The 26,131-nt window shown below is 44.1% G+C and overlaps 1 protein-coding gene across 1 annotated transcript in view; it reads left to right on the top strand.

Moving 5' to 3' along the window:
• The window catches only part of ATCAY (ATCAY kinesin light chain interacting caytaxin), a 161,625-nt gene that overhangs the window by 49,506 nt on the left and 85,988 nt on the right, over window positions 1-26,131 (top strand). Inside the window, exon 7 of the mRNA XM_082257121.1 lies at window positions 6,655-6,741. Coding sequence (XP_082113247.1) covers window positions 6,655-6,741 — 87 coding nt within the window. The remainder of the gene's footprint in view (window positions 1-6,654; window positions 6,742-26,131) is intronic.

Below are 26,131 nucleotides of genomic sequence, written 5' to 3'. Positions count from 1 at the left end.
CATCCTTATCTTAGCTAGTACAGCAGGTAAGTATGTCTCCCATTTTACAAATGTTCCACCTGTGGCTTTCCTCAAATTTTCTTTTATTGTCCTGTTCAATCTCTCTACCATCCCTGAACTCTGAGGAGGATAAGGGATGTGAAATTTCCACTCAATTGCCATCAGCCTTGAGACTGTCTGTGTTACCTTGAAGTGAAAGCTGGACCTTTGTCTGAATCTATGGTCCTAGTACAACACCATCTAGGAATAATTTCCTTATACATAAACTTGGCTACCGTTCTGGCGTCTTCCTTCTGTGTCACTGTTACTTGAAAATCTGTCTATGATGACTTACAAAAATGTATCTACCCTCCCTTTAGGCATGTGTGGGAAGTCTACCTATATGTTCTGGAATGGGCCCTGTGGAGGTGATAAATGTTCATGTTGACCATGTCTATTTCCAGTGGTGTTATTCCTAAGGTGATGCATCTTGCTAACTGATCACGAACTCTAGCATTAAGATTTTGTATGCAAAATCTCTTCTCGAGTTCCTGCAACGTAAACTAATATCCTCTTTGTCCTTTACCATGAAAATTAGCAATATATATAGCAATCAGTATTGGAGCACTATGTTGAGGTATGCCTATTATCTCCCCTTTTGGCATACGGCCTAGTGGGTCCAAACCTTCCTTTCTCCAATATTCAATATCAGCCTGTGTAGCAGCGATTTGAAGTTCCTGTAAGAGCTGATATTCTGGAATTGTGGGGGGAGGGGGGGAGGGGTATAACATAGCCATAGAAACACTTGCTTGGGGGTCCTGATGGCAGTTGAGCAGTTTTTTAGCTTCCCTGTCTGCCAACGCATTACCACCCTCAGAACGACAAAGCTTTGCATCAAAAATGTGACCATTAAGCCCCTTATAAATTTAAATCCAGCAGTCATTGGTAAGACAGATAGAAAGAGAGAATAGGGGGGTCTTGGAACCATGTGGACATTTGTAGAAGAAATGGGGTAACTCCTTCTTAGCAGCTCCATTGTGGCTTGTTGTGATCCCTTTTCAGTGGGTACTTAACCTGGTGCTCATGTGGTTCTTGTAGAGTGTTGTGTGAGTTTTACTGGTGTATAACCTGTCCCATGTACTGCAGCAACCTGCATGTCTCCCTGTTGTGTTGGCCGTTGAGCCCAATTTCTAACTTGATGCTGTACATTAGGGCAGTGACGACTCCATTGACCATACAATGCATGTGATATGCCTTTACCATCAGCAGTGAGTATAACGCCTGGGGCAAGTTTCCATGCATGGTGCAAAAATCTCTGTGTCAGCCTCCTTTACCCCTACCAAGTGTGTCTATTTTAACCACTTGCCGCCTGCCCTATAGCGTATTGACGGTTGTGGTTGTATTATCCTGACTGGCCGTCATATGACGTCAGGCAGGTTAAAGCGCTCTGCGCTCCCCCGGGGGGCGTGCAGAGCTGCAATCGGTGCTGCCGTTTGTCACTCTGACACACCACATCTCCGATCTCCCTAAAGAGCCTACTAACGTAGGCTCTTTACCATGTGGCCAGCTGTGTCCAATCACAGCATTGATTACCAGTGCAGACCCTTGGGGGTGCCACTAGGGCCACCAGGGATGTCCACCCATGGCCACCAGGGATGGCAATCAGGGCTCAGGGATCCTTTCAGTGCCCTCCCCATCAGAGCTGCCCATGATTGCCATATATCAGTTCCACCCACCAGTGCCCATCATTGCAATCTATCAGTGCTGCCCACCAGTGCCAATTATTGCCCACCAGTGCCGCCTATCAGTGCCCATCAGTGCCACCTATCAGTGCCCATCAGTGCTGCATATTAGTGCCACCCCATCAGTGCCACCTCATCAGTGCCTGTCAGTACAGCCTCATTAGTTCTCATCAATGCAGGAAAAAAAATTATCTATTTACAAAATTTTATAACATAAACAACATTTTTTTTTTTTTTCAAACTTTTCAGTCTTTTTTTTATTTGTATAGCAAAAAAGAAAAAAAACTCTTTTAATGGGAAAAAATGACATAAATCTGGTTTAGGTACAGTGTTGCATGACCGCACAATTGTCATTCAAAATGTAACAGCGCTAAAAGCCGAAAATGGGCCTGGGCAGGAAGGGGATGTAACTGCCCTGTATGGAAGTGGTTAAAATTGCCTCTCTGACCATTTCTCCACTGTCCCCCATACATGGCATCTGAAAGTTGGGAACCCTGGACTTTGTGTGGTTTTGGAAAGTTGAAGCAGCCAGCTGTGTCTTTTTCCATGATAAGTTTGTCAAGCTGATCAGCAGTTTTGTCACCCCAAGCATCAACAAGTTGTCTAATAGTAAGAGCAGTTTCAGGTCTTAAACTGTGCATGATCGTTTGAGTGTAAATCTGCTTTCAGGCGTGTGTATGGTGAGGCCAGCTTCCTCTTTACAAACTTTTCAAAAGCATCTTATAAATATTGAGCAATCTTACTTCTTTGTGTGCATTAAATTGCTCCAGATAACGACTTTTTATCTTTCCATAACCTTTTCATTAGTTTTTCTAATTCTTCCCACATAGCTTTAACTATTGCAAGATGAAGTAAGGGATAATTGGTTGCTTTAGCTGATGAGTCCTATGGTTTATCCACGGTTTTAATATTTTTCCAATCCCAGCCAACATCCAGATCATGTCAAAGTATGCCATTAATGATCAATGATAACAATATATGGGAATGAAGCATGGCGTGATCAGCCGTATCTGCAATGCTCTTCCTCCACCCTAAGACCCTAACACCCTCTCAGCTCTGTGAGACCTCTCTGACAGGACTGTACTTCAATTTTTTAAACTTTTTTAATGTCTGCGTGTTTTAGCTGCACTAACTGCTGTCCGCTGCTGAACTTTAGGTAACTCCTCAGTATAACTGATAGACACATCAGATTCACGTTCAACAGCAGCTACTTCACTATCGCTAATCTTGTCCTGACTTTGAACTTGGGTATGGTGCGTAGCACGTCTAGGAGTGTAACATGCTGTGATCTTATCCAAATCATTCCTCAATTCCTCTCTTAGTTGACTAAAAGCATTGGCTATTTTCTGCAACATAGGTGAATCCATAGTGCGCGGAGTAAGAGCTGGGGCTGTGGCAACCTCTGAATGCAACAGGGGACGTGGGGGGATGGGGGGGGGGGTTTAACATCCTTTTTCATTATTTCAGTGGTATCCATCACACGTTCAGAATTAACCTGGGAAGAGTCAGGTGACTGGACTGGATCTGGATAGGCTGTCTGTCTTATAGGTGCTACAGAAACCTCAGGCTGGACAGCTTGTGCCTCACTAGGGGCTGCCGGAGCTGGTTTTACTGTCGCTGATATACCTTATACGATCTCATGATTTCATCCAAATCATTTACCTTTGAAAGATTAGGATACACCGGGGTGTATGGGGGCGGCTGTTTAAAGGGGTTAGTGGGACTCAACATGGACATGGAAACTGGGGGAAACAGGAGGAGCACTCGGTGAAGGCTCATACCCTGGAGCATAGGTGAAACAATTCTCTCCTCACCCCTCTCATGTACTCCATATCCCAAGTTGGACCAGGCCCAAAGAAAGGAAATGCCTGCTTTTTCCCAAAACATAAACCTTTGATCATGTTCATGTGAAACTCGTCATTAGATCCATCATGGGGAAATAAGTTGGAAGACCCCCATACTCTCACTCCACCCCGCCAGCATGTCCGCCCACGGATTAATGTAATAATAATCATAGAGGGATACACGTACAACAAAGTCCTTGCATGTTTCATTTCTAGCGGGCAACACTGTTTGTGGTGATTTAGAGAGTGATGTTGCCTTAATCAATCTACTCAACAACTTATGCTCTTGTTTGTTCATTCTTAACATTACACACTGCATCTTGAGGGCCTCCAGAGACTTATAACATAACTACTTAGCAATTCTATGTGAATGCATAACATAAGCACTTATAACTGTAAAATATCAAAGCAAATCATGTACATGAAATTGCATTCTCTGAGCATGTTGAAGAGAGTTCCCTAACCTACACTGAAACTAAGTTTTATCCTCCCTTTTAGTCTTATTTCCTACCTACCAAAACCTGTACCCATGAGCTCCTTTGCTTCCAGTGGTACTACTTGTGTGCACAAATTTCCTGAATGTTCTGTCAGCTCTGTCAGTGGCCATGCCCCACCCCAAAATACTCCAGCAAAACTAACTTTAAGTAACAATTTTCTGAGCATTATTTACTTCTGACAGCTTGGAAGGATTTCCTCTCACTTCCTGTTTTGGTATGGGACAGAAAGTGAAGGAAAACCTCTTTAATGGGACACGGATGGTGTAAAAAAAAAAAAAAACTGACAGTGGTTAAGAGCCGGTTCACACTACTCCGACTTGTCAGGCGACTTTGAGTCGTGATAGTGTGAAGAGACTCTAAAAGTCTCTAAAAGTCTCACACTACTCCGACTTGTCGGGCGACTTTGAGTCGTGGTAGTGTGAACCGACTCTAAAAGTCTCCCTTACTTTATCCAAAATAAAATGTTTTGCCTTTTAGTTCTACTGTAATTATTTCTTTCATTTATTGTTATTCTTTTTTAAATAAACAGCTATTCTTTATGTTTCAATGTCTTTTTTTTATTTGATTTAGGCCCCTTTCACACAGGCGGACCGTTCAGAACCACCTGTTCGTTTTTTTTGGCAGATCTGAACGGTCCCCCCATGCATCCCTATTGGGCATCGGATGTCAGCGGAGACATGTCCGCTGACATCCAATCCGATTCGATCCGTCAAATCTGGACGGATGGAAACCCTATTTTCCATCCGTCCAGCGGATCGGTCCGTTCCCATCCGATTCCCCCATAGAGATGTATGGGGAACTGACAGCTGTGTCTCCGCACACAGTGCAGAGAACAGCTGTCATCCCCCTGCTCAGCGGGGATCAGCAGGGGATCAGTGGATTGATCCGCTGATCCCCCACTGAGATAAACCGAGTCCGTCCGACGGACGGGCTGTGTGAAAGACCCCTTATTCTTTCCATATATACTTATGTGTCTTGATTCAGCCCAGATGAAGTGGGGTTGTTTGGCCCCCAAAAAGTGTTGCCTACCCTATATCTTCCTGTTGTCTAAATGTTATCATCAGTAGCAGATGCTGGACTCTTAAAACAGAACTTTACCCATAACAACATGATAAAAAATAATGTTCTTTAGCAAGGAACATACATTCCACAATAATGATTATGCTACCAAAATTAGTGTGTGCTGTAAATTGCCTCCAACATTGCTCCTGTCTCTTCTTGCTGGAAGTTGCCATTTTGCTGAAGACCAGATCCCCTGAGCAGAAGTAAATGATAAAGTGGAACCAAACCCATCAATTTAATGGTTTCAAAAAATAGTTACATTCCTGGAATGCCAGGATTGCTAACTGTCACATTTGCTTGTTTCTTCAACCAAACTGTCAAACCATCAAATTGCTGGTGTCATAAATTATCACATGTGCAGCACCATGGCAGTTGCAGATCAAACCGAAGCAGCTTCCTTGGCTGTAAAGGATAGGCGGGTTTAGTTTCGCTTTAATGCTGTCAGCAAATTGGCCTCTACAGATTTGGCAGTGGCTAAAAATAGCGAGCAACTGAGCATGTGCAGAGCAGGATGAGACAGTGTAGGCACTTATTTTGATTGTTTTACATAGCTACACTTTGAAAAGGGGCCAACCTGAAGTAATTTAGCCTGATTTAAAGTAGAACTATTGGCAAAACCTTATTTTTGTTTTCATTTTGGATAGAGCAAAGGAGGGTTATAACCCCTATCAGATTTTTATTTTTTACCATCTGTGTCCCATTATAGAGATTTTCCTCCACTTCCTTTCCCATAGCCAAACAGAAAGTGAGAGGAAATCCCTGTAAATTAAGGAAATTCCTTGGGGACCCCCAGGTCAACTGAACTGGTGTCCCCATTGGAAGATTTCCCCTCTATTACTTTTCTGGGGACAACCCAAAATTTGGGATTTTCTTTTACTTTCGCTTTCAGTGCTAATGGTAAACAGGATAAATAGAGAGGGTGAGTTTACCTAACGGGGGGCACAGACACCAATACATACTGACAGGGGTTCTAATCCTTCTCCACTACATTCAAAACTTTTGCCTTTAGTCATACTTTAATTTTCTGACTAAAGTTAAACTTTAAGACAACTGGCCGGCCCTTTTTTTTTGTCTATCTTCATTATCATATGGAAGCTAATGTTTTTATGTCACTGGATCAAGCGCACCGCAGACATGTAGTCCTGCAAGCATGAACAGGGGCATTATATGTATCTCTTTTATGGCCCCTATGGGTACCTTTGCTGATGACCAAGAAGGATGGGGAAGGATATATTGTATGCAGTGGCAAAACACTGCCACGCTGTTTTGCAGCTGGTTGCCTGGGGGACAAGGTGTTGCAGCTACCCCAGGACCCTGACAAAGGTCACATAGTGAACATATTCACATTTATTGCTACAGTTTGCATAACTTGATTGGAGTCAGAGATGGCTCAAAGCAACATTTTAATTAAGTAAATGTTATAAATGACATAACAGGTAATACTGTATATGCATTTTGTTACTAAAACTCTTCAATTTTGATTTTGTGGATAACAAGCGGTCAGACTAAAACATTTTTTTTTCTTTACAGGCTGAGAAAAAATCTAAAATCTTTAATTATCGTCCACCCATCCTGGTTTATAAGGACAGTGTTGGCAATTTCCAGACCATTTATAAGGTTAGCAGCTCACAATGCCTTGCAGTGGTACTTTCTTGCTACCCATATAGATCTTGCTGTGCTTTATAACTGCCTAACCCATTTACAGATCTGTTAGACAAAGTGACAAAACTAATATTTTATTTTATAGGGTATGTGTGATTCCTTTGAAACCAAATAGCCATAAATATTTCCTTTAAGTCAATTGCTTTATTGTACAGTATGTATTTATTTAGAATTTGTTATACTTACATTCAAATATTTTCTATTAAATGTGGTTAAAGGAGATGTACAGACAAAGCTCATTTGGCTGTGCATCTCCTATGGTTCACAGGAGTGCAGTTTGTTCTGCACTCCTGTGATCCATTTTCATCGGAGAGCGGGCTGAAGCCTGCCCTCTGCTGATGTCACAGAAGTCGGTGCAGGCACTGCGTCATCATGACAATGGAAGTAGGGATCTGCCAGGTGCTTGGACTGACACCCGGCTCAGCCTCTCAGCAAACCACTGAGAGCCTGAGCCAGTTGCTTCCTGCCCCTCCACAGCCCAGCGCTCCAGTGAGCATGGAGGGGACAGACTTTGCTCGGGGAGCTGTCAGAACCGAGCAATCAGCGGTGTTTGATCGCTTGGTTCTCAGTGTAGAGGTGCCGGGGGACAGATGCAGCATGATGCCGATGCTGCATCCACCTAGGTAAGTATAAATCTAAAGAAAAAAAATAAACCCATACATCTCTTTTAAATATTGTTTCTTGGGCTATGGCTACACAGGTGTTTTAAATATCTTGCTACAGAGAAATTTAAGGTATACCTGTGTAGTAGTGCTGTTGTGTAACTCAAATAAATAAATAGAAAACCTTCATATACAGAATCCCACACCCACAGTTCATCCAAGGGAAAGCAAAAAAAAAAAAAACAAACCCTCCAGCAGAGGAAATATATTTTTTTTCCCAAACCCCCAAGAGGTGCCATTTCATGCCACACATGCATCTGGCCACCATGCTGGTAAAATGTTGTTTTAATCATATAGGACTTGTACCTTTCCCTTCTTTTTAATAGGAACCAGTGCTGGCTCACCTTGGTTTTTTCTTGGCCCAAAATTCCGGACTTCCATTTTACAGCACACACTCACTGTTTCTCTTTTGGACGATCTTACAGTGAGGGAAAAAAGTATTTTATCCCCTGCTGATTTTGTACGTGTACCAACGGACAAAGAAATGATCAGTGTATAATTTTAATGGTAAGTTTATTAGAACAGTGAGAGACAGAATAACAACAAAAAAAAATCCAGAATAATGCATTTCAAAAAATTTCTAAATTGATTTGCATTTTAACCACTTAAGCCTCGGAGGATTTGGCTGCTCAAAGACCAGAGAACTTTTTTCAACTTGCCACTGCGTGATTTTAACTGACAATTGCTTGGTCATGCAATGCTGTATCTAAACAAAATTTATGTCCTTTTTTTCCCACAAACAGAGCTTTCTTTTGGTGGTGTTTGATCACCTCCGCACATTTTATTTTTTGCGATATTAATAAAAAAAGAGCAAAAATTTTGAGAAAAAATTACATTTTCAACTTTGTCTTTTAAAAAACATCCAATATACTCAATTTATGTCATATATTTTGGCCAAAATGTATTTAGCTACATGTCTTTGACAAAAAAAATCTCAATGAGCATATTTTTATTGGTTTGCGCAAACGTTATAGCGTCTACAAACTATGGTGTAAATACTGGAATTTAGGCAGCTTTAATTTCTGACTGCCTATCTCATTTCATGAAGTGCTAAAATGGCAGGGCAGTACAAAACCCCCCAAAATTACCACTTTTTGGAAAGTAGGCATCCTAAGGAATGTCCTGAGAGGCATGTTGAGCTCATTGAATATTTAATTTTTTTGTCACAGGTGTTTGAAAAATGACTAAAAAAAAATTTTTTATTTTTTTTACACAAAGTTGTCATTGAAATGATATATTGCTCGCACATGCCATGGGTATATGTGTAATTACACCCCAAAATATATTCTGCTGCTTCTCCTGAGTACAGGAATACCACATATGAGAGACTTGTTGGGAGCCTAGCTGTGTACGGGACCCCGAAACCAATCCCCACCATCAGAATTTCAAAGGGCGTACATTTTTCATTGCATTTTCTCACTACCTATAACGATTTAGGAGGCCCTGAAATGTCAAGATACCACAAAACCCCCCAAATGACCCCATTTTGGAAAGTAGACACCCCAAGCTATTTGCTAAGAGGTATGGTGAGTCCATGGAATATTTTATATTTTGCCACAAGTTTTGGGAAAATTACAGTTTTTTTTTTTTTTTTTTTTTTAATTTTTTAACACAAAGTTGTCAGTAAAAGATAAATTTCTCACACATGACATGGGTATATGTGGAATGACACCTCAAAATACATTCTGCTGCTTTTCCTGAGTATGGGGATACCACATGTGTGAGACTTTTTGGGAGCCTAGCTGTGTACGGGACCCAGAAAATCAATCACCATCTTCAGGTTTTCTAATGGCGTAAATTTTTGATTTTATTCCTCACTACCCATCACAGATTCGGAGGCCCTGAAATTTAAGATAGCACAAACCCCCCCCCCCAAATGACCCCATTTTGGAAAGTAGACACCCCAAGCTATTTGCTGAGAGGCATGGTGAGTCCATGGAATATTTTATATTTTGCCACAAGTTTCGGGGAAATTAAATTTTTTTATTTATTTATTTTTAACACAAAGTTGTCACTAAAAGATAAATTGCTCAAACATGCCATGGGTATATGTGGAATGACACCCCAAAATACATTCTGCTGCTTCTCCTGAGTACAGGGATACCACATGTGTGAGACTTTTTGTGAGCCTAGCTGTGTACAGGACCCTGAAAAGCAATCACCACTTTCAGGTTTTCTAATGGTGTAAATTGTGCATTTCCCCTCCGCACTACCTGTCACAGTTTCGGAGGCCCTAAAATTCCAAGATAGCACAAAACCACCCCACATGACCCCATTTTGAAAAGTAGACACCCAAAGCTATTTGCTGAGAGGCATATTGAGTCCATGGAGTATTTTATATTTTGCCCTGAGTTTCGGGAAGGTGACAATTTGTTTTTTTTTTTTTTACACAAAGTTGTCACTAAATTATATATTGCTCACACATGCCATGGGTATATGTGAAATTACACCCCAAAATACATTCTGCTGCTTCTCTTGAGTACAGGGATACCCCATGTGTAAGACTTTTTTGCAGTCTAGCTGAGTACAGGACCCCGAAATTCAGTCACCACTTTCAGGCTTTCCAAGGGCGTAAATTGTTGATTTCACTCCTGACTACCTATCACAGTTTCGGAGGCCATGAAATGCCAAGACAGCACAAACCCCCCCCCCACCCCCAAATGACCCCTTTTCAGAAAGTAGACACCCTAAGCTATTTGCAGAGAGGCATGTTGAGTGTTTTGCAGATCTCACTTTCTGTCACAAAGTTTTGGAAATTGAAAAAAGAGGAAGAAAAAAGCATTTTCCTGTTTTTTCTTCATTTTCCCAAAAAAATGAGAGCTGCAAAATACTCACCATGCCTCTCAGCAAATAGCTTGGAGTGTCTACTTTGCAAAATGGGGTCATTTGTGAAATCAACAATTTACGCCCTTAGAAAACCTGAAGGTGGGGATTGGTTTTCGGGGTCCTGTACGCGGCTAGACTGCCAAAAAAGTCTCACACATGGGGCATTCCTGTACTCAGGAGAAGCAGCTGAATGTATTTTGGGGTGTCGGAACTGGCGGCGCTGTCCTGTCTTTCTCCCTATCTGGTGGTTCACAAGGACAAGGTGGTACTTCGGCTGGATCAGTCTTTCCTGCCGAAGGTGATTTCCAATTTTCACTTGAATGAGGACATCGTGTTACCTTCCTTGTGCTCTAAGCCTACACATCCTAAGGAATTTGCTCTGCATACCCTGGATGTTGTTCGGGCGATTAGGGTGTATTTGGCGTCTACCGAGTCTTTTCGCAATTCTGACTCTCTCTTTGTGCTCACGGAGGGCCCGAAGAAAGAGCTGCCTGCGTCTGCTGTGACTATTTCCAGATGGATCAGACAGACAGTGGTGCAGGCTTATTCCATTAATGGTCAGGATCCAACTTTGCCTGTCAAGGCGCACTCTACTTGGGCGCTTAGTGCTTCCTGGGCTTTTCGCCATCAGGCGTCTGTGCTTCAGGTGTGCAAGGCGGCGAAGGGGTCGTCTGTTCACACCTTTACCAAATTTTATAAGGTGGATGTGATGGCATCTGCGGTTGCCTACTTTGGCCGCAAGGTTTTGCAGGCTGTGGTTTAGGGGGCCCTTTGGCCTTTCTTGAGGGTGTTTTTTCTGTTTTATTTAGGCGGACCTCATCTGGCTGTTCTGATGAGTCCTGTGTTGCCTGGTTGGCCATGTTGGACTGTTTTTTCTTTCTTCTGCTGTTCCCACCCCTCATTTGGGTACTGCTTTGGGACATCCCTACTGATATGCATCAGAGGACTGCGTCCGTCAATGAACGATAGAGAAAACTGGAATTTTAACTTAAAGTAAATTCCTTTTCTCTTAGGTTCATTGACGGACGCAGTACCCGTCCCTCTAATTTTTTTGAGTGGGTTGGTGTACTTTTCTCTGAAACTGCTTTAATACAAAACTGACATCCTATGCAGGAAGAGAGAGGGTATACCCCCAGGGACTTGCCCATAGGGGTAGCCAGAAATTCTTCCTGCCTAGTGTCCTACTCCTGTAGGGGCGGTATTACCCTACTGATATGCGTCCGTCAATGAACCTAAGAGAAAAGGATTTTACGGTAAATCAAAAATCCAGTTTCCCTAATTACATGCTTTTTAAGTGTGCTAATGTCTTTAGCAAAATATCTGTGTTTTTGGGGATACCCAAATCATATTATATAATGGTGTCTCGCTTAACGTGTTTTCTACTTTTACCCAACTTTACCCCTGTGAATTAAATGTCCAGTTAGTGATTCTAGTTAGTAGGACTGCTTTATAATATCTTTTAAAATCTGGGAGCGCTAAAACGTATCTTTACTTATCACTGCATATTTTATTCTTGGTTTTTTATGGTGCCAAATAGTGATGGGCCGAACACTCCCCTGTTCGGTTCGTACCAGGACATCTCGAACAGGAAAAAAGTTCTGGCGAAAGTCTATTGGACATGAACATGAAAAATCAAAAGTCCTCATTTTAATGGCTTATTTGCAAATTATTGCCATAAAAAATTGTATGGGAACCCAGGTACTGCCCTGGGGGACATGTATCATGTTTTTTTTTTAAACAATTGTTTTTACAGGAGCAGTGATTTTAATAATGCTTAAAGTGAAACAAAAAGAAATAAAAAAATTCGTGCCTGGGGGGTCCCCTTAATGTGCCTGCAAAGTGGCACATTTGTACGATGTATGGATATTGCTGTAACTAGGGCTGCAACTAACGATTATTTTCATAATCGATAAGTTGCCGATTATTGTTTCGATTAATCGATTAATCAATCTTTTTACTTTCTGAATTTTTTTTTTCTAACAGGGAACATCACAACATAACTGCTAAAGTAAACTCCTCATTCATTACTGACAATGCAGTGAGGGGGCTGGCCCTAAATGTGAGAGGGGACCCTACTGGAGGGTGGGAGGGAGGGAGTTAGTTTGGAGACCAGGTGTTAGAGCAGGGATCCTCAAACTACGGCCCTCCAGCTGTTGCGGAACTACACATCCCATGAGGCATTGAAAGACTCTGACATTCACAGACATGACTAGGCATGATGGGAATTGTAGTTCCTGAAGAACTAGAGGGCCAAAGTTTGAAGACCCCCTGCGTTAGAGGGAGTAGGTTGGGAGGAAGGGAGTTTGGAAGAGGCATGTGGAAGAGGAACCAGACCAGAGGGGGTTGCGATAGAAAGGGAGTTTGTTTGGACAAGGGACCGGACCCAAAAGGGGGAAAGTGGGCTGGGGCAAAGGGCCGGACCAAAGTGGGCTGGAGGAGCCAGGCCGCAGTGTGAGAGGGAGAGGTGGCAGCTCTGGACCGGAGTTTGGAAGGAAGAGGTCTGTGTATTCCTCCCACTGACACCATTGATGGGGCACTGTTTCCCCCGGCAACACCAGTGATGGGTCACTGTTCCCCCCCAGGCAATACCAGTGATGGGGCACTGTTTACCCCCCCACATCAACACCGGTGATGGGGAACTGTCCCCCCCACGTCAACACCGATGATGGGGCACTGTTCCCCCCCCACGTCAACACCGGTGATGGGGCACTGTTCCCCCCCGCACGTCAACACTGGTGATGGGGCACTGTTCCCCCCCACGTCAACACTGGTGATGGGGCACTGTTCCCCCCCCCATGTCAACACCGGTGATGGGGCACTGTCCCCCCCATGTCAACACCAGTGATGGGGCACTGTTCCCCCCGCATGTCAACACTGGTGATGGGGCACTGTTCCCCCCCCCCCCACGTCAACACTGGTGATGGGGCACTGTTCCCTCCACGTCAACACCGGTGATGGGGCACTGTTATCCCCCCCCCCCCCGGCAACACCAGAGAGGGGCACTGTTTGGGAATAAAATCATTGAAAATAACAGGGCACATAATGCTCCCAGTACTTTTATACCAAAACTTTTTTTTTTTTTAATTAAATAATAAACGCTTATCCAGATAAAATAGTTAATATTCCTTATAAAGGGCAAAATTATAATAGAAAAACAAGTGAATAAAACCGTCCGTGTCAGCCAGAGATATAAAATAGGTAGCATAGCATGACCCACTATATGTGCTATGTGTTATACGGACGTTTTTATTCACTTATTTTTCTATTATAATATTGCACTTTATAAGGAATATTAACTATTTTATCGGGATAAGTACCGGTATATATTCTGTTTTTTGGCGCGCTGCATTGATTCTTGCATGGACACTGTACAGCTATAGCGCTGTAAGGGGCAGCTCGGCACTCACGTGATCGGCTGCTGCTTTTCTCCTCTCTCTCCTCCCTCGATCTGATGTCAGCAAGAAGACGGAGAGGAAAGGAGGAGAGAGGGGGCGGTCACGTAAGCGCCGAGCTCTGAGACACAGTGAGTGCAGCTGGCGGCTTTACAGAGGAGACGGCGCTGACAGGCGGGGAAAGTCCAGAACGCAGCGCAACTAATCAACGGAGCAACTAATCGATAATGACAATCGTTGACAATGACTTTCATTATCGATTATTATCGATTTCGTCGATTAGTTGTTACAGCCCTAGCTGTAACAATACTGACATTTCTAAAGGAAAAAATGTCATTTAAACTTTCTCGCCGCTTTAATGTATTGTTGGCTCCCGGCAATACAGATAAAAAAACATGAAAAAAATGGCGTATTGTCCCCCCCCCCAGTCCATACTAGGCCCTTCAAAAAAAAATTTGAAGTTCCCCCCAAAATCCGTACCAGACCCTTATTTGAGCATGCAGCCTGGCAGGCAGGGATAGATGGGGAACAAGCGAGCACCCCCCCCCCCCCTGAACCATACCAGGCTGCTTGCCCTCAACATGGGGAGGGAGCTTTAGGGTGCCCCCCAAAGCACCTTGCCCATATGTTGATAACCCTGGGCTGTGGTTGTGGGGGTCTGCGGGTGGGGCACTTATCAGAATCTGTAAGCCCCCTTTAACAAGGCCCCCAGATCCCACCCCCCCCATGTGAATGGGTATTGGGTACATCGTACCGCTACCCATTTACCAAAAAAGTGTAAAAAAAGTAATAAAACCACATAAGACAGTTTTTGACAAGTCCTTTTTAAAAAGAAAAAAAAATAGTGCCCCTCAATGTAAATCCATTGTCAATCACGATGCCCGCGGACCCGAAAAATAGAAAAAAAATTAAAAAACGCTTTGCCTCTTCTGAGGCTACCCGCCGTATGCCGCGCTTCAGCTTTGACAGCTGTTTTGTAGGCAAGGGGCGGGGCCACCCAGTTATGTCACTCGGTGGCACTCCCCCCTTCTGACTTCACATGACGTCATCACACTATCCACTAACTACCTGCCTAATCTCTATTGTCGCACACTATACACGGCTGCCGTGTAAGCAGCAGCCTTATATAGTGTGCGGGGTGGACTTAGCCCTTGAGCCATGATTGGCTAAAGGCACCCTGCAATCGCGCAGGGCATTATGGGGCGCTCATCGGCGGGAAAACTTGCCGCCGAGCGCCCCGGTTGTTCGTGCATTCGACGAACACCCGAAGTTCGAGTCAAACTTAAGTTTGATTCGAACATCAAGCCCATCCCTAGTGCCAAATGAACCCACATATCATCTTCTTCAATGTATTAAAATAACTCTTTGGTATGTGTATATATGTATCGGAAGCATTTGACATTTATAGAGTACTTTCGGTAGGATTCCCGTTTTAATCATATTAATACGCCCTATCCAGGAGAGTGGTCTATTGGGGATTTTCCTTAGTTCTTCTATAATTTAATTTATTAACAATAATTTGTTTGGTATAAATGCTTCCATTTTGCTGCTAATTTTATCCCTAGGTATCTTAATTTTTCCTGCCATTTAAATGAGAATTCTTCCTGTAGACCTTTCCTTCTTTCTTATTTATGTTTAGGATTTCTGATTTCAAGGGATTTATTTTAAAATGTGATAAGTCTCTGTAGTATTTCAGAAGTTTCATTATATTAGGTAAGGTTATTCTGGGGCTAGAAACATAAAACAAAATATCATCCGCACATGCTGCCACGTAATGTTCTACATCCCCAATTTTCAGTCCCTTTATATCTATGCAGTTCCTAATAGTAGCCAGTAGAGGTTCAAGTGTTAGAATGAACAATATGGGTGATAAAGGACAGCCCTGTCTCGTGCCATTTTTTAGCTCAAAAGCTTGGGACGGTGTCCCATTTATTGTGACTGATGCCCTTGGTTGTCTATATAGCAGTTTGATCCATTTAATCATTCTTGGTCCAATACCTAACTCATCCAGTGTTGCTAACATGAATACCCAGTCCACCCTGTTGAATGCTTTTTCTGCATCTACTGACAGGAGCAAGGCTGGGTACCCATCTTTTTAAATTTTTTTGTAGGAGTAACAATTTTCTTACCACAATGTCTCTTCCTTCCCTCCCTGGTACAAACTCTACTTGATCTGTATGTATCCATTCCGGCATTAAACCCTTCAGTCTAGTGGCTAATATTTTTGCGTATATTTTTATATCTATGTTTAATAGAGACATTTGGTCTACATCTAGAGCACTGCGTGATATCCTTATCTTCTTTTGGTATTACTGTAATATGAGTCAACAATGATTTTTTTTCTTATTTCACTTCCATAGTCCAGGGAGTTTCAATACTTACATAGTTTAGGAACTAGTATTTCTTTACATTTTTCATAATAGTCGAAAGGCCATCCAGCCCTGGGCTCTTTCCTATAGCCATCTCTTTTAAAGCCTCGAAAGTTTTTTCTTGGGTCATAGCTCTTTCTAGTTCTATCAATTTTCCATCCTTTAATTTGGGTAGCTTAGCTTCTTTTAAATATTTGTATCCTTTCCTTTCTCTCTAAATCATATAACTGTTTCCCAGGGGATCTTACTGCATACAATGCACTGTAAAACTTCTGAAATACATCTGCAATATCTTTTGTTGAATGTGCTAGTTCTCCTATCCTGTTTTATAATTCTTTCTATAAAACCCACAGATTTTTTCTTCCTTAATATGCTTGCCAAGTATTTCCCTGGTTTATTTCCCCAATTGGTATCTTACTCTACTTACTTTATTAAAAGTTATCCTTGTTTCCTGTTCCCTTAATGTAATTTGTCTCTTTTAACGCTAACTGGTGTTGTGTATCTTTTCCTTTTTTGTGCCTTTGTTCTAACTCATGTAGTTCCTTTAGTATTTTGTTAATGTTGTTCAGTCTCTTTCTTTTTTTGGGTCCCTATTGATAATAAAACACCCCTAATGTAGTCCTTATGGGCTTCCCATTCCGTAGCATGTGATACTTCCTGTGTCAAATTTATCCTAAAATAAAGCTCTAGTTCTGGGGTCCTCAAACTTTTTAAACAGGGGGCCAGTTCACTGTCCCTCAGACACTGTTGGGGGCCAGACTATAGTTTGAAAAAAAATATAAACAAATTCCTATGCACATATACCTACTCGCTATGTTATTTACACCAGATATGCACATTAAATACCTGCTTGCTCTGGTAAACAATTAATTTCCCCTGGGGGACTTGTACCTTCTTGGCCTCAGGAACTAAAGTGCAAGCAGTGCAGACAAGTCCCTGTATGAACCCCTCAGAGCTGAAGACCTGACCCCCCCAACTAGTGAATGACTACAAGTCCCAGCATGAACCCGTGAGATCTAAGGGGTCACATTCTTAGATCTCAGGGGCTCATGCTGGGACTTATAGTCCTTCACTAGTTGGGGGGGCTGTCATGTCCTCAGCTTTGAGGGGTTCATGTTCTTTGCACCTTCTGGCTCCTCCTTGTCCCCGGACTCCCGCTGGGGGTGAGTCACCGCAAAAGACCTCTGACACCGCCACTACACTGCGCCACTGCTCCCTCCTTCACATTCTCCACTGTTTACGGCCACTCGCCATGAGGGTATGCTGATCCTCCAACTGTTTCTGACGGGCACCTCCTGGAGCTACTAGCAGGTGCTTCCTGTAGGCACCATGTTCAGGCTCTGCTCCAGTGTCTACCCTATCCTAAGGTATTCCCAGAAGATCAGTATTCTGACAGAGTGGAAAGTGAAGTGAGACTATTCAAAATATATTGTAAGAATTTTAGGTCAGGCAAATAAATTAGTATATAGGAGAGGATCTAGAAGTATCTCTGGTGGTAAAAGCTCTTTGTGAAAATGCAAAGCATATAGTAGATTAAGCTGGCCATACATTTTTTTTATTTTGATTAGCCAGTAAGCTGATCGAAAAAACTGAACATCTACACAAGCAAGGTTGATAGAGGAAATCCTCCGCAATGTGTTATTGTATTCTGACAGTGGGGACAGCTGTCAGATTGCACTCATCAGCTCTGCCACTAATAGAAAAAAAAAGTTGCAACAAGTCCATTCATGTAAAGTTGATTATTAGTTTGATTTCTCATGAATAGGTACAGCCATAGATGGATCAAAAGTCGGCCAGTCCCTGCTTTTCTGGCTGAATTTTGATCCAACTATGTATATCCAGCTTTAGTTTGAGTTAACATATTTTGGTCAAGACATTAATCAGTATATACAAGATACAGTATATAGATATAGCGTAGCACAACTTTCACAGAATACCCCAAATCATAATAAGCCACATAATAAATGGTTATGATTATCCAAATTGATATATAGAGTCCACAGAAAATAGAGTGCTTCCAATCATCACTGACAAATGTGAAATTTGTCTTCTTCTATATATGGATCATCAACTGTGACATGTGTGCATTCCTAAACATGGTAAGATTGAATGCTCACCTCCTGCTTTCACCGCTAGATATAAAAAGAGGTCAAGTGTGATTTTATTCGCCCACCCTCTGGGCTGATGCGGGGAACTGGAAACTCAAACTCAACTTCTCTCCACCTCATACATCCCTCAAGTAAATGTAAGGCATATAAAAGTACTACTTTTCCCAGTTTGGCAGCTTCTGTGTTTGATTGCTGAAACCGGAAGCAGGAAGCAGGACTTGTGTGTGTGCGTGCGTGCGTGCAGAGAGAGGAGGAGGAGGAGAAGGTGCTGCGGGGGAGCCGGTGCGGGAGATCTTGGGGAACCGAGGGGTCCGATGACTGAAGGGGAGGATCATCTGAGCGGCGGCAGCAGCGGCAGAGGAGGACTAAGAGGGATTGAAGGACTGAGTACCCCCCCACCCCTCAGAAGAGCTGCGGCGTCCGGGCTAGAACCCCCCTCCCCCCCTGTAAGAAAGCGGGCGGCGAGCGGACCGATAACCCCCCCTCCCTTGTTGCGGCGGCGGCGGCGTCTGGTGCTAAGACCCCCCCCCCCTTGTTGCGGGCGGCGTGCGGGAACCCCCCCTCCCCACAGAGAGGAGCAGAGGTGACTAGCTGACAGGGATTGATCGAGGGAGGCGGGGTGCTGAGAGGAGACTGACCGACTCACCGTCAGGAACTGCTAGTGACAGGCTTAAAGGGACACACACTAGGTAAGTAAGACTGGTGACTTAGATTGAACAGTGACTGAGGGTGTAGTGTAGTACCTGAGTATCTGTGAGTACCTAGTGCTACCTGAGTATCTGTGAGTACCTAGTGCTACCTGAGTATCTGTGAGTACCTAGTGCTACCTGAGTATCTGTGAGTACCTAGTGCTACCTGAGTATCTGTGAGTACCTAGTGCTACCTGAGTATCTGTGAGTACCTAGTGCTACCGCTACCTGAGTATCTGTGAGTACCTAGTGCTACCTGAGTGTCTGTGAGTTCCTAGTGCTACCTGAGTGTCTGTGAGTACCTAGTGCTACCTGAGTGTACTGTGAGTGGGTGCGTCTGACCGGGCTGTGCGACTGAGGGTTGTGCGTCTGACCGGGCTGTGCGACTGAGGGTTGTGCGTCTGACCGGGCTGTGCGACTGAGTGTTGTGCGTCTGACCGGGCTGTGCAACTGAGGGTTGTGCGTCTGACCGGGCTGTGCGACTGAGTGTTGTGCGTCTGACCGGGCTGTGCGACTGAGTGTTGTGCGTCTGACCGGGCTGTGCGACTGAGTGTTGTGCGTCTGACCGGGCTGTGCGACTGAGGGTTGTGCGTCTGACCGGGCTGTGCGACTCAGTGTTGTGCGTCTGACCGGGCTGTGCGACTGAGTGTTGTGCGTCTGACCGGGCTGTGCGACTGAGTGTTGTGCGTCTGACCGGGCTGTGCGACTGAGTGTTGTGCGTCTGACCGGGCTGTGCGACTCAGTGTTGTGCGTCTGACCGGGCTGTGCGACTGAGTGTTGTGCGTCTGACCGGGCTGTGCGACTGAGTGTTGTGCGTCTGACCGGGCTGTGCGACTGAGTGTTGGGCGTCTGACCGGGCTGTGCGACTGAGTGTTGGGCGTCTGACCGGGCTGTGCGACTGAGTGTTGTGCGTCTGACCGGGCTGTGCGACTGAGTGTTGTGCGTCTGACCGGGCTGTGCGACTGAGTGTTGTGCGTCTGACCGGGCTGTGCGACTGAGTGTTGTGCGTCTGACCGGGCTGTGCGACTGAGTGTTGTGCGTCTGACCGGGCTGTGCGGCTGTGAGTGTTGTGCGACTGACCGGGCTGTGAGATTGTGAGTGTTGTGCAACTGAGTGTCAAGTGAGTGGAGCGGAATACCAGAGGGTGAGAAGGTAGCGTTAGGAAGCCAGGAAATAGCCACATAGGATAGACTTAAATCGCTGAATCCCCATTAGATTAGATTAGTAGGTACAATGCCCGGCGGGTGTGGAGATGCGACTCGGTGTACATCTTGTGATATGTATGCGTTCCTCAGACATGTGATCGAGGGCGAATACAAATGTGCAAAATGTAAGCACGTTGCTTCCCTGGAAGCTCAGGTCCTGAATCTAGGGAAGCAGCTGGCAACACTGAGACGAATGTCCATACCGGAGGAGAGCCAGGATCGTACCAGTCAGGTGCAGACAGGGGTCTGCACAGAGGTGGGCGGAGTACCGGAGGTGCAGGCATCAGAGCAGAGTAGAGGGGTGACAGATAGGAGGGGTAGAAGGGGACAAGGCAAGGAGGCTGATCCTGGGCTGGAGCACCCCAATAGATACGCCCCGTTGTGTGATGTTGGGGAAACCAGTCAGGGACCAGCATTGCTGGAGCAGAGTGACGCCCCTAGCTGCCAGGGGAAGAACTCCTCCAGTGAGGCCGGGAGAAAGGGAAAGGAAAGACAGGTGCTGGTGGTAGGGGACTCAATTATTAGAAGGACAGACAGTGTAATCTGTGACAAAGACCGTGTGCGCCGAACAGTCTGTTGTTTGCCGGGCGCTCGGGTTCGGCACATCGCGGATCGGGTGAACAGATTATTGGGTGGGGCTGGGGAAGACCCAGCTGTCATGGTACACGTGGGTACAAATGACATAGGCAGAGGAGGATGGAGAGTCCTAAACGATTTCAGGGACTTAGTTGAGGACTAGGACCTCCAACGTAGTATTTTCCGAAATACTACCTGTACCTCGAGCCACACCAGAGAGGCAGCGGGAGATTAGGGAAGTTAACGAGTGGCTGAGGAGCTGATGTAGTAAGGAGGGTTTCGGGTTCCTGGAGAACTGGGCCGACTTCTCAGTCGGCCACCGGCTCTTTGGTAGGGACGGATTGCACCTAAATGGGGAGGGTGCAGCCGTACTGGGTGCAAGGATGGCCAAAAAGTTAGAGGGGCTTTTAAACTAGGGAATGGGGGGGAGGGTACAGATGTAGAATTAGCCAGTGGAAAGCAAGTTTCAGAGGGCAGAAATGGGGGCATTAGCGGTAGGGTGTTCGGAGCTCCTAAACCCAGGGTGGGTACGGGGAAAAATCAAGAGAGCAGCCTAAAAACATCAAACGAGGATATATGTAACCGGTCAAAATTAAGAGGTTTGTATACCAATGCCAGAAGCTTGGCCAACAAGATGGGAGAGCTGGAGCTGCTGATGTTTGAGGAGGATTTTGTGGGGATAACTGAGACTTGGTTTGACAGCTCTCATGACTGGATGGCGACCATTCAGGGGTATTCCCTTTATCGCAGGGATAGAGAGGGTAAAAAAGGGGGAGGGGTATGTCTGCATATTAAGAACAGTATACAGGTAAATATGAGGGATGATATTAATAATGGAGCTATGGATGAGGCAGAATCCCTATGGGTAGAGCTTCAAAGGGAAGGCACGGTGGGGAAGGTAATATTGGGCGTATGCTATAGGCCCCCCAACCAGAGGGAGGAGGGTGAGGCGGACCTCATGTTACAGATAGGATTGGCAGCAAGGATGGGAAATGTCATTATAATGGGGGACTTTAATTATCCGGATATAGACTGGGCAGAAGGAACCGCGCACTCAGCCAAGGCTAGGCAGTTCCTAAATGTTTTGCAGGACAATTTCATGAGTCAGATGGTGAATGCACCGACAAGAAACAATGCGGTACTTGACCTACTGATTACCAACAATACAGACCTGCTCACGGATATAGAAATACAGGACAACTTAGGGAACAGTGACCATAGGTCAATTGGTTTTAGTATTAATTACAGTAATAGGAAACACAAGGGTAATATAAGGACACTGAATTTCAAAAGAGCAAATTTCCCTAAACTGCGCTCGCTGCTAGAAAATATCAAATGGGATAGAACCCTGGGAACAAAGAACACGGAGGAAAAATGGGAGTGCTTCAAGAGCATACTTAACAAGGGGGTGGGCCAGTGCATTCCACAGGGAAATAAATTTAAAAGAGCAAAACTAAACCCTGGGTGGCTAAACTCCAACATAAAAATGTATATTAGAGCTAAAGAAAAGGCCTTCAAAAAATACAAGACTGAGGGGTCATTGGCAGCATTTAAGCACTACAAAGAGTGTAATAAGAAATGTAAAGATGAAACCAAGGCGGCTAAAATAGAACACGAGAGACATATAACGGAGGAGAGTAAAAAGAACCCCAAGAAGTTCTTTAAGTATATAAACAGTAGGAAAGCGAGGCCAGAGCACATTGGCCCCATAAAAGATGATAAAGGAAAAATGGCCACTGAGGACAGAGAAAAGGCGGAAGTGTTAAATAATTTCTTCTCTTCAGTCTTCACAAAGGAATCGGGGGGCTACACGAACCTTGCTTGTAAGGCCGAACTAAATAATACACCTCAGGAAGTGCCGCCATGGCTAACAGAGGATAGACTTAGAGCTAAACTAGAGAAACTTAACATAAATAAATCCCCGGGACCGGATGGCTTTCACCCGAGGGTTCTTAATGAGCTCAGCCAGGTGATTGCAAGATCATTATTCTTGATCTTTAAGGATAGTTTACAGACGGGTATGGTGCCAGCTGATTGGAAAAAAGCCAACGTGGTACCAATATTTAAAAAGGGGCCGAAATATATCCCGGGTAACTATAGGCCGGTCAGCCTAACATCAGTAGTCTGCAAAATTTTGGAGGGGATGTTAAGGGACCACATACAAGATTTTAGTAATGAAAATGGTGTTATAAGTAGTAATCAGCACGGATTCATGAAATATCGTTCGTGCCAAACCAATCTATTAACCTTCTACGATGAAGTGAGCTGCCACCTAGATAAAGGAAAGCCTGTGGATGTGGTGTATCTGGACTTTGCAAAGGCCTTTGACACCGTTCCCCACAAACGCTTACTGTACAAACTAAGGAAGGTAGGTATGGACCATAAGGTGAGTACCTGGATAGAGAACTGGCTCCAGGGGAGAGTACAGAGGGTGGTGATTAATGGGGAGTACTCGGATTGGGCGGGTGTGGAAAGTGGGGTCCCCCAGGGTTCTGTCCTGGGACCAATCCTGTTTAATTTATTTATAAATGATCTGGAGGAGGGGATATCGAGTACAATCTCAGTATTTGCGGATGATACTAAATTAGGCATGCCAATATCTTCTATGCAGGATGTGGAAACCTTGCAAGCGGACCTGAACAAAATAACGGGGTGGGCAACTACATGGCAGATGAGATTTAATGTTGAAAAATGTAAAGTAATGCACTTGGGGGCCAGAAACCACAAAGCAAGCTACTCACTAGGGGGGAACCTCTGGGTGAGTCTAGGATGGAAAAGGACTTGGGGGTACTGGTAGACAACAGGCTTGGCAGTGGCATGCAATGCCAAGCCGCCGCAAGCAAAGCCAACAGAATACTGGGATGTATAAAAAAGGGGATTCACTCCAGAAATAAAGAGATTATTCTCCCGCTCTACAAGACTCCGGTCCGGCCACATCTGGAGTATGCTGTCCAGTTCTGGGCACCGGTCCTCAGGAAGGATGTGCTGGAACTGGAGAAAGTCCAGAGAAGGGCAACAAAAATAATTAGGGGAATGGAGGACATCAGCTATGAGGAAAGACTACAAGCACTGAACCTATTCTCTCTGGAGAAGAGACGATTGAGAGGGGATATGATATCAATGTACAAATACTGTACGGGCGACCCGAGCATAAGGAACAAACTATTCAGAGAAAGGAGATACAATAAGACACGTGGCCACTCACTAAAACTTGAGGAAAGGCGGTTTAACCTTAAAGTGCGTAAGGGGTTCTTCACTGTAAGACCGGTAAGGATGTGGAATTCTCTTCCACAAGCAGTCGTATCAGCAGGGAGCATTGACACCTTAAAGACCACAACATACAGGGGTATACAATGTACGGTTAAAAGCAAACACACACACACACATCATAGGTTGAACTGGATGGACTGATGTCTTTTTTCAACCTCACTAACTATGTAACTATACTTTACTAATACTAATAGTCCTCTTTTGTCTTTTATATGCATTACATTTTCCTGAGTGATGTATGAGGTGGATGAGTTTGAGTTTCCTTGTGGGATGCACTTTTACAACCACTATTAATCCAAATGCCAAACATCTATCAGCAGTGTCTCGGCACTTTAAAGATATACATTGGGGGAGACCTGAAAGGGTTCCGATTTTATGGAATAGAAGAAACCTGTTAGAGGTGGCAACCTTCAAAGAAAACTGATAAAAAGAGAGGCATGTTGGATTAGACACCTGTATGCTGCAGCTAATAAATCAGAGATGGGATATTAGTTTATTGCTGAGATAAATGGTATCCTTGTGCACACACCGTGTCTCTCTTTTAAGGTTAAAAATTGCTATGACCAGGAAACACATTGTACAGAAACATCTTAGCGTGGATTTCAAGACGTAATTTTTGTGAGTTTTGTGATTCCAAGGACGTTTGCTGATTTATGAAAATACGAGTATTGGTGCACGGCAATCAGGAGCCGCCGGTGAGCACCGTCCATTTGCACAGAAGATTAGGGATGCCGGGGGGTTGAGCAGCAGTGAGAGCATTTGGATAAGATCAGCCTTGATTTTCGGTAGGAGTTTAAAATCTGATTTATGTGGAGAGATGGGGCAGTTTGATTGTACATGATCAGGTTTTTTTCTCGATTTACGAATGAGGGTGGTATAGGCTTCATTAAAGTCAGGTAATGGAGTGTTATGAGTAAGAATAGTGTTATAAAGGTTAATGAGAATTGGGGATACTTCCGTAGATAAGAGTTAAGTTGTTCCCTCTGCTCAGAAGTGGTTGTAAAGTCAGAAGGTTTTTAATCTTAATACATTCTATCCATTAAGAAAAAACTGTGTGCAGCGGCTCGATGTCTGAATGGACACAGGGAGGTGTGGCTCAGCTCGGTGCCCCCATAGCAAGCTGCTTGCTGTGGGGACACTCAACAGGAGGGAGGGGCCAGGAGTACCAAATTGGCATACGAGAAGAGGAGGATCCTGGCTGCTTTGTGGAAAACCAACTACACAGGGCAGGTAACTATGACGTTTGTTATTTTTACCAAAAAAAAAAATGAAACATTACAATCACTTTTAATTAGGTAAAGTTAACTTGGTCCAACAAAAGTTGGTTGGGAAGGTTGAGCTAAGTAAAGTGTCTTATAACATTGTTTAAAGTGAAGATGGAGCTCATTTGTGTGGTGCTTATTTTAGGTCCCTGGATCTGTTAGTTTTAGAATATGGCCTTCCCAATCATGGGGTCTACTTTAGTTTGGCAAGATGAGGACCTACTTTGTTTCCCCATTTATAGAATTTATTGTTGGTGTATAGTAACTGTTTGTTTTGTTTGAATGGCCACAAAAGCATTCAAAGGACCACTGCCTCCTGCCACCATTTTTGTAGCAGGTGTATTTTTGAACAGGTGCTGTCTGTATGTTTTTGGGACATCAGCTTACAAACTGAAATATTTTATGCAAGTGTCCCTCTTGTAGTTAGTTGTTTAGGCCACAACATGGCCTCTAAGAAAAGGAAGGGCATGTCATGATGAAGTATATGGTCATTTAGATAGTTAACCCAATAAAGCTGGAGAGAAGGTTTAAAATGCTAAGATTTAGCAAGGTGTGAGGGGAACTTCTAGGGGTTGAGTTTGACTGTAGTGTGTTTATGGACAAGATAATTGAACAATGGTCAGAGAAGGGAATATGAGCCTTATTCATTTTAAGGAAATTAGGAAATTTTCGAGTCTGGAGAAAGTTGCATGAGCGTGGTGTGAAACAATCTTCAGACATCAACCAAAGTCACAAGGAGACATCAAAAGTCCTCATTAGAGTCAGTTTGGGTGGAATAATCAAATAAAGGGTAAAGCACAACACTGATATCTCCAGCTATCACCAAATTATTATATGCCTTATCCTGGGTACACATGGGCTGAAAATTGGGCAAAAACTGTAAGTTTGGCAGGTAACAGTCGATTTTTGGCCCGTGTGTAGAGATCCCTGTCCATCAGAAGCATCTGATCGACAATCCATCCAATCAGCGCTTTAGCTGAAGCAGA

Source organism: Pelophylax lessonae (assembly GCF_965119305.1).
Source record: "Pelophylax lessonae genome assembly, chromosome: 1".
Taxonomy (NCBI): Eukaryota; Metazoa; Chordata; class Amphibia; order Anura; family Ranidae; genus Pelophylax; species Pelophylax lessonae.
Note: the sequence above shows the minus strand (reverse complement) of the source record. Positions and strands in the feature narration are given on the sequence as shown.